We start from the raw sequence: 9241 nt of genomic DNA, 5'->3' as shown, positions 1-9241 counted from the left end.
CAAGGTTTTTGATGTATTAAAAATCAATAATTTTATGTACTTATATTTAGGTAAGGAAATATGATGAACTTTCAATTATAAAGACAGCGTTAATTAATCTGTAAAGTTAAAAACATCCACACATTCTTTTAAAAATATAAACAAAAACATAAAGTTTATTTCTACCTAACCCCATCAAAACGGTACTTTTAAACAATTATTTAGTTGGTAACATTTTAAATTGTCATTTTCCAACAGTTACTCTAGTGTCAATGTCAGACTTCTTTTTAAAAGTCATTATTTGACACGCCGCACCGCACGACATACCCGCACATCTTGACAATTTATAGCAGAGCAAGCAATGGGCATTAGAATTAAAGTTTACTTCTAAGTACTGAATATATTACATCTATTCGTTCATTTTATTTATCTTAAATTTGCACCTACAAAAATGGATATTGAAGAATGTATGAAGGAGTGGCAGGATTTGCTTGCAGACTACAAACGTCTCGAGGTATGTAAACTGTCTGGATTCTCGGTACACATTAGCCATTGTTTAGTTTCTCACATGAACTTTAATCCCTTGAAAAAACTTTCTTTACCCTTAATATGAACTAATTTTACCACAGATAAATGCTAATAATTTTATGCTTTGTTTTCATTCTTGCTTACCTATCACTATCTGCTTTGATGTATTAGCGAAATTGTTACATCGTATACATTTTAATTGCGTGTAAGAATGTTATTTATTAACAATAAATCTGAATAGGTGGCTTTATATTTGATACGCAAATTAAAATCATGGTGTAAATATTTGGTTTGACAAATAAACAATAAACCCTTGTAATTTATGATAATTTTATATTCAGCGAAAATTCCAATAAAATCTTAACAATCCTTTATTAACTATATATAAAAGAAATTTCTACAGTGTAAACAAAATAGTTTAGTAATTTTTTAGTTTTAAAATAATATAATTTACCACTTTTTAAATTAAAATTAAATTATTTTCTTAATCACTTTTCACAAATATAAATAAACATAAGTAACACAGTCCTTTTATTCCAGACTATAAACAAGGATTATGCAACAAAGTTGGAGGAAGTGGGGGAGCTGCAAGCTGCATGCGTTAAGGAACTCAATCATCAAAGATATAGAATGTCCGTTATAAACGGAGCACTCAAAAGGTCAGATACAACTTATCCAATCATTCACTTATCATGTATAAACAACAGTTATCAATACAATTTGTTATTAAAGATTATCACTGTTAATGCTAAAGTAAATATTATAAAATAAAGTCAGTAAGAATTTAATAAATTTAGATTTAGTTAAGTCTTGATAAAGACAATTTTTACTAAAAAGCCTTGTAGTGTTTTTAATAGATAAAGGTTGTTCATTACAAACTGAAAATTTATTTTTGATTTATATTTATTTTAATCTGTGTGTTACTATATTGAATAGAAACTTTTTCCTTCCTTAATTAAATATAGACTCAATTTAAATAAGGAAATCAAATTTAGTGTAACAACATTAGCATAAAAAATGTGTTTTATCAAAAGCAATGTCACTTTTTTACTAATAGTAATAAGTTTAAGTAACATGTTTTGACAATTAATGTTTATTCAATATCTTTCTAACTCATTGACTTTTTTTATTAGTTGAAGGTAATTCTTTTAAGAATGTTATTTTGCATGTATATTGTTCTGGACACATTAAATCATGATTAGATAAGAAACATAGATTATATTAATTTTGATTAGAATTGTTGCTATTCACACTTCTCGGTTTAAAAGAATTGATTAACTGCAAAGTATAATTTTGATAAAATTCGATAGCATTTCATCTAGTAATGATTAAGCATAATTCATTGTTTTTCACAAAACAATCAAAGTGGCTTAATGAATTCGATAACATTTGATGATTTAGTAGAACAGTCTGAAAGTACATTTTTTACTTTCGCACAGATGAAGTCGCAGGCAAAAACTAGTCTTCAATAAAATTCACTAATAGAAAAATATTACCATAGTATAATCTTAATTTCCAGATTAGAAAAAAAAGGTTTGACGAAAGATGAGCGTGTTGCTAACCTGGAGAAGGAGATAATGAAAAGGAAAGCTATGCTACATGAAATAGAAGCCACTTTGCCTAAACAGAACAGTCTGTATTTAAGGATTATACTCGGAAACGTCAATGTATCCATATTGAATAAAAATGATAAGTAAGTATAAATGAAGACACGAAAAAAAACAATCACCGAACTCTATTTTTTTTCTTTTTACTAATGCATGTGTTAGTTGTTATATCTAGTTAGCTAGTCTATCTATCTAGCTTTCCTTATTTAATAAATTAATGAATTAATTAAATATTTTTACTTTTACTTACAGATTCAAATATAAAGACGAATATGAGAAGTTTAAGTTAATACTTAGTGCAATAGCATTTGTGTTGGCTGTAGCAAACCTTTATATCAATTTCAGGTAATATTGTCTATATTTTATTCTTCTATATACATGTCACTTTTTTCTCATTTGGTTAACAGAAATAAAAGTCTGAAATAACCTGCACACATCTGCAAAGAAATTCAATGATGTGTGAAGTCAATTCATACCGAGCCAGCGTAATTGACTATTGCCTATTTACCCCTAATTAGGGTAGTCTCCGAGTCTTCAGTGGTGATGATAAAATATATTTTTTCTTTTCAGGCCACTTCAATTGATATTAATATTCCTTTTGGTATGGTATTATTGTACATTGACGATAAGAGAAAGCATTCTCAAGGTGAATGGATCAAGGATTAAAGGTTGGTGGCGACTCCATCACTTCATATCGACAGTGGTGGCTGGAATACTTCTCATCTGGCCGCAGAATACACCATGGAATGAGTTTAGACACACATTTATGTGGTTTATTGCTTATATTAGTAAGTATGGATATCAAAATAATTTTTAAATATAAAAAATTCTTACACTATTGTGAAGCTACAATATTCTTGGATGATTTTTATTACTAGATTTTTTTTCATTACGCGCGGACGATGTCGCAGGCAAATGTTAGTTTAATTTCTTAATACTTAACAAAAACATAAAGAAATTTTTGTTAATCTATTCTGACGATACTAATTTGGGACAAAATATTCTTTACAACTTTATTGAAGATTTTTTCTATATTGAACCTTTTTAAATTATTAAACTGATACAATTTAATTTTTTTTTTAAGTACTAGAATGATATTCTGATAATTGTGATCGTGCGATACACGCGTGATACATAAAATTGTAAAACATTCATTTGACTACCAATCACCGTGTACTAAGTATTCAGAAATATCGTTAATCACACTGATTAAATGTCGATAAAAGCTTCTCAACAGACGTGATCTTTAACTGATTACACTCCACATTTTGAAGAATGATAAACTAACTAAATATAGATAATATAAAGAGAAAGGAATTTGTTTGTAATCATACATTTAATGCACCATTAATATAGACAACTAAATTTTAAATAATTACATAATAATCTTATTTTAAGCCTTAAAAATACTTAATAAGTAGCATATGTGTTCTCGACTAACTTCTACATCTATGCCAGATTTCAACAAAATCCCTACAGCTGTTCCGGAGATACTTTCAAACATCCATCTATCTAACTCCATCCATCCATCCATAAAATAATCAATATTGTAATTTTTTTCCACAGGTGTAGTCCAATACATGCAGTTCAGATATCAAAGTGGAGTATTGTACAGGCTGAAAGCGCTCGGTGCAAGGCATAACATGGACATTACGATAGAGGGCTTCCACTCCTGGATGTGGCGCGGCCTCTCCTACCTTCTGCCTTTCCTCTTCGGAGGATACATATTCCAGCTGTACATTGCATACACATTGTACCATATCAGCTACCATCCTGAAGCTACATGGCAGGTATGTAAAAAAATATTTTATTTTTTAGTTAAAAAATTTAAAAGAATTAATATTTTATTTTTATTTTTTTTAGTTAAAATTAAGTTTGTTCTGTTCATTTTAGAATTAATGTAGCAGTAAAGTAAGGATTCTTTTAATTTTTTTTTTACATTTATATTATTTTTTCTATTTTAAAGTTAATTAGTATTTCTTTATAATCTTTAATATATGTTCTTCTAATCTTGACTGTAAAGACAGTAATCTATGTCTGTATTGATAACCAGCGATTTATAGATTATCGTAATACCTTTTTTTGTATTGCATTAATTTTTATTTTATCTGTATCAATGACTCAAATGACCTTTAACTTGGAACTTATTTATGTATTCTTATTTATTCAAGGTCTAAAAATTAATAATTGTTTTTTATTTATCATGAGAATATCTGAAGTTTTCAACAATTTTACGATTGTTTTCTGTTTACTCTATGTATTATTTTCCACTTTTATGTATGTATTGTGTTTATATTCTAATAATGTATGTATTTATTCATTACATTGCATTTACTCAGAAAACATTTGATTCTAATTTAATTTAATCTACTGGAGGACGAATTTCGCTGCATAATATTTAAGATATAATGTAACATACTTATTGGATCAAACTCATTGATATAACGATATTATACCCGTGGGTTTCTAAGATCGTCTGTATAAAACATATCATCAAACCAATCTTTGACAAGACAAAGATAATAATATGTTGTAAATAGAGATTCCGTTCTCAGAAACCCATGGTTATTCCTAATTTTGACGCCTTAAAAGTGAAATATAAGCAGCTTAATTTATCATTTCTTTTGAAACATGTATACTAACAAATTGTTGTTATCTTAATGCGACTCATGACGTATATATGTGTGTGCCACACAAACAACAGGTGCCAGCGTTAAGCATATCCTTCCTGACAATCGGCATCGGCAACACGGCCACCACTCTCATAGTCATACCACAGAAACTCAACGAGCAGGTAACCTTGTAACAGCTGCACAACAAACGCACGTAAATATCTAAACTAGTAGTTTTTAAACACGTTTTCCACTAAGCGAGAAGACACGTACGACTTTTTAGTGTTCACCCTTGTGGTGACGTACCTTACAAAAATGCCGATCGAGCGCAGTTATTCGCTTCGTGGAAAAATAAATTAAGAACAAACATGGTAACACTGAAACAAAAAAAAATAAAATATAGTACAACAAGTACTAATGTTGGTTTCTTAGGCCTTCTGTAGAAAATATCGTCATTTCTGTCATTATCATTGATAAAACAGAGATAACAATATGTTTTTAAATGGGAATTTTGCTCTCAGAGACTCGGTTTAAGTAATTTATTCTTGGCGCTGTTAAATGTAGTTTTTTGTTACATTTTATGCAAAACTTTCAGTGTTACCATAATTTAATGCTAATTTTTTTCGAGTACGGCAAATTTAGCAGCTTTTTTCTTTTTAAATATGTTAATACTTTTTTTGTAGACTTACACGCAAATTGCAAATTGATTATTGCCCGTAAAATCTCAATGCCGTGAGTAAAATGGAATTGTAAATAATTTTGCCACAGTTTTCTTGAACGACATCTATAAAGGCTTAATTTTTCAATACTATTATTTTAAATTATTTTTTTTTATGTAATACTTAGATATTAAGTATGTATATATTTGAAATAATATGTTTTGTAAATTATGATATTTTTAACATATCTCATATGTCGAATCTCAATAGTTTTTTGTACAAACATTTCGTAAGTGGCAAACGATTATCTCGATTAAATTAATTATTGTGCATTTTTTGTATTTCATTTTGTTATATTTGTCGCATTTTCTTTGTTCTGGATTGCATATTTTGGCAACCCTATTTTATGTGGACCAAATGTAACCATGATTTTTACTAAGAGACTTTAAAAAATCATATTGTACAGAAGTACTGGCATTCGAAATTCACGGTCGTGTTAATATGCACTTTATTAAAATATAATTTATTACTTTTTTGTATATCCACATTTTTCTCAAGATGTATGATTTGCCAGTCAATTCAAATGTATACCGACAAGGATAACTGACTTGGTGTATAAGTCAAACGAAATTTAATAGCTCACTAACGCCCTCTTCGCAATGTCAAAAAGTCTCGTACGATCCTTTTCCAACTGTAGCAGTCATGTCATGTTTTTTCTTTTATACAATTTTCTATGCAATTTTATATATCGGGTCAGATTTCCTTGTTTGACTATGTTATTATAGATCTTAGTTGTTGTGTCGTAATTATTGTATGATGTGGATGTGTTGTAACCATTATATCTAACCGTAGGTTTCCACTCGATCGTAAAAATATTTTGCTATCTGAATAATTCAAGGATAAAAAGCGGGGACAATATGTTTTTGGATGTATCGGGGGTGGAAACCAAATTTATTGTATTCAAAAGTAGCTGTCTGCTTAGCTTAATTTGTGGACTTGTTAATTGTTTTTTTTCTTGCTTTTAATTTTTTAGTTTTCAATATAGCCAATGATTCATTCTGCTATATATTTATTTAAGTAGATAATGTATTTTATTCAATAGGTAGTGACATCACAATTTTTCAAATAGTATTTTTCAAATGGGTACCATAGCTTAAGTAGGTTATAAATTAAAGTTGTCAAAGCATTTGTTAGATTTTTTACAAACGATTAGTTTTATGCTTATTTTTAATAGAAAACAATTAAATATAAAAATGCACGATTTTAAATTTTTACAAACTTGATTACAATAAGTATTTATACATTTCAATTTGCATGTTCTTTTTGTTAACTATAGTGTGACACAGATTTTATTGCAGTTTTTTATATTGGCAAATCTATCAGTTTTTAAGGTTGGCAACCCCAAGTAAAATTTTCCTTGTTTCTGCCAAAAGTTTCCAATATTAAATACAAAAACAACTTGTAAGCCAATTATTTGCAACCAATAACCTGAATGCATTTAATAATTGCTAACTTTTCAAATTTATATTCCACACGAAATATTACAGCTTTAGGATTTTTCAACAAAAGTCAAGGTAAATTTCCGCTTTTTCCATTATGTCTTGTATTAATAGTACTTAAATAGCGATTCGTCGAATGTTAGCAATTAAACCTACATTCAAAATGTCACACGTAATATTTTTTGATATTATCATAATGGCAACTTTATCCCGTGCAGTTGCCGCTCTCGTGTTGGCTAAAAATGACGATGTCAAAATGACATTGTTAGTTCACATATTTTCCGATTGTGTAAAATTGCTTAAGTAAATAATTGATACATTATTTTCCATGTAACTAGTCAATTTGTATTTTAAACCTTATGTTTATTAGTTATTTTGTTATTCAGTCGACGCATTTGATACGCTGCAGTTTAAAATCGCCTCTAAAGATGCTACATTGTAAAGAACGATTATGAAAATTATAGGAAACTGTTTTTTTTTATAATTTTGTAATACAATTAACAGATTTATAATGTACTTACAAGTAACTTATAATTTATATCCTAAGGTTCAATGTATTGGATTATTTTTATTAATTTATGCTATATTGAATTAATAAATTTGTTTTTCAGTTGCAGCCTTTTTTGTTTGTAATTTTTTTATATATATATTTTTTTTGTTTTCTACGACATGATGCAGGTTTCATATCTGGCAGTGCTGTTTTTTATCTTGCACAGTTGCAACATGTATACAATACTTCAGGTATTGAAAAAGAAAGGCAAAAGCGGTTTGAAACTACGCTACAAATTGCGTGCTATTGCATATCGCCTGTCCAACGAAATCGCCGTATTGGTATGTTTAGACAGTTTCTACAAAGTACACAAAACATTGAGGTGAAGTTTTGGGAAAACTTAAATCATAGCGCAAGGCAGCATAGATTTATTCATTAAATATATACTCGAAGAGAGAACATTGCACTACTTTTTGAGGAAATGCGGGAAACGAATAAATGTGAAATTTGACCCTATCTAAAGTTAATGTGGAGAAAACGTACATAAATCAATTATTAATAGAAAAAAACATTAATTTGATAATAATAATAGGCGACAATTAGTAATTTTTAAATAAATCTGCACAAACAAAAACGGCCGATAAGTCAATTTCGGCGTTCACATCGTTCAATCGTCATAAGTAGAATTTGTTGGAAATTTCTTTTATCTTAGTAATACAGCGCTCTGGTACAAAAATTTTGGAATATTTTTAACTTTTTACATACAAGCATAAATTTAAATGTAAAGTTTAAAGTCCCTAACCAAAATACTATTCCAGTGACAGTTTGTGCTAACGATTTCTATGCATTATTGCGCAATATTTGAACCGTTTTATAACTTTGAAAAATTACAAATTAAGCTTTTATAAATAGAACACATGCTATGTGATATATTACAGCAATTTTAAATACTGTGTGAAGCTGTAATGTGATTAATTTCAATTTTTTGTTTTACAAAATGTAAATTACAAAATTATATTTTACGAAGTTCACTTATATCGCGTTCCAGTCGTCTCTGCCGCAAAAAGGTTTTCTTATAATTTATATTTTTGATTTGCTTTTTACTTTCGCCTTTATTAGCAAAGGGTAAGGGTTTTATAATTTTATGTAAATTTAATAAACTAATAAATGACAGTATTGTTTGATTTGGTGTAACGTTTATTGGTAGTGGTTATTTTTAGGCCACAGTATTTTAGGGTCCTATAGTATTGCATCTCAAATTGAAAACTCCTTGACTTTTCATAATTTTATTTAGACATTCTTATAAATTGGGGTAAAAACATGCCACGTTTGAAGACAACCACGAGCGATAAACATCTTAAATTAATAACTTTAAACCTAACCTTTTCGTAGTAACGTCAAAAAATCACTATTTTAATAACACCATCTTATTTTTGCACCTTAATTACAATTTTTTTTAACCGTGGGTTTTTGAGACCAAATTCTCTGTATAAAACATCATCCCTGTCCCTTTGACAACAGATATAAGAATATGTTTAAACTGAGATTAAGGACTCAGAAACCCATGGTAAATCATTTTGTTCTGTACAAAAGTGTAATAATTGTGAACTAACAAATGCACTATCATTTATTTTTTGTGTACATGTCTATCAGAAACTCAGCTAATTTTAATGATTGCAGGAACAAAAATGGAGACAAAATAAGGTGGAAGCGAAATCAGAGTAATCAAAGTATTATTGTGATTAATCGGTTTGGGCGAATGAAATATCAGTGTTATGTGGACTAATAAAATACCATTTATATTTTCATATTAACGGTCTTTTAACATACATATATCTATGTAAATAGTTTAATTATAACAGATATT

At 28.5% G+C, this 9241-nt stretch overlaps 1 protein-coding gene across 2 annotated transcripts; it reads left to right on the top strand.

Moving 5' to 3' along the window:
* Positions 1–274: 274 nt before the first annotated feature.
* On the top strand, positions 275–9182 carry LOC106115773 (transmembrane protein 120A). 2 transcript variants are annotated; one of them, XM_013309293.1, is made up of 8 exons: positions 275–493; positions 1048–1166; positions 2027–2200; positions 2367–2459; positions 2685–2902; positions 3681–3904; positions 7563–7715; positions 9055–9182. In XM_013309293.1, exons 1-8 carry the CDS (start codon positions 431–433, stop codon positions 9097–9099), a joined length of 1089 nt encoding a protein of 362 aa, XP_013164747.1. In that variant the 5' UTR covers positions 275–430; the 3' UTR covers positions 9100–9182. The 2 variants fall into 2 exon arrangements, with proteins under 2 accessions (XP_013164747.1, XP_013164748.1); XM_013309294.1 differs by lacking the exons at positions 7563–7715; positions 9055–9182 and adding an exon at positions 4819–7471.
* Positions 9183–9241: the final 59 nt, after the last annotated feature.

This window comes from Papilio xuthus, unplaced genomic scaffold (genome assembly GCF_000836235.2).
Source record: "Papilio xuthus unplaced genomic scaffold, Pxut_1.1 DF827777.1, whole genome shotgun sequence".
Taxonomy (NCBI): domain Eukaryota; kingdom Metazoa; phylum Arthropoda; class Insecta; order Lepidoptera; family Papilionidae; genus Papilio; species Papilio xuthus.
This window is presented reverse-complemented; position numbering and strand designations above follow the sequence as displayed.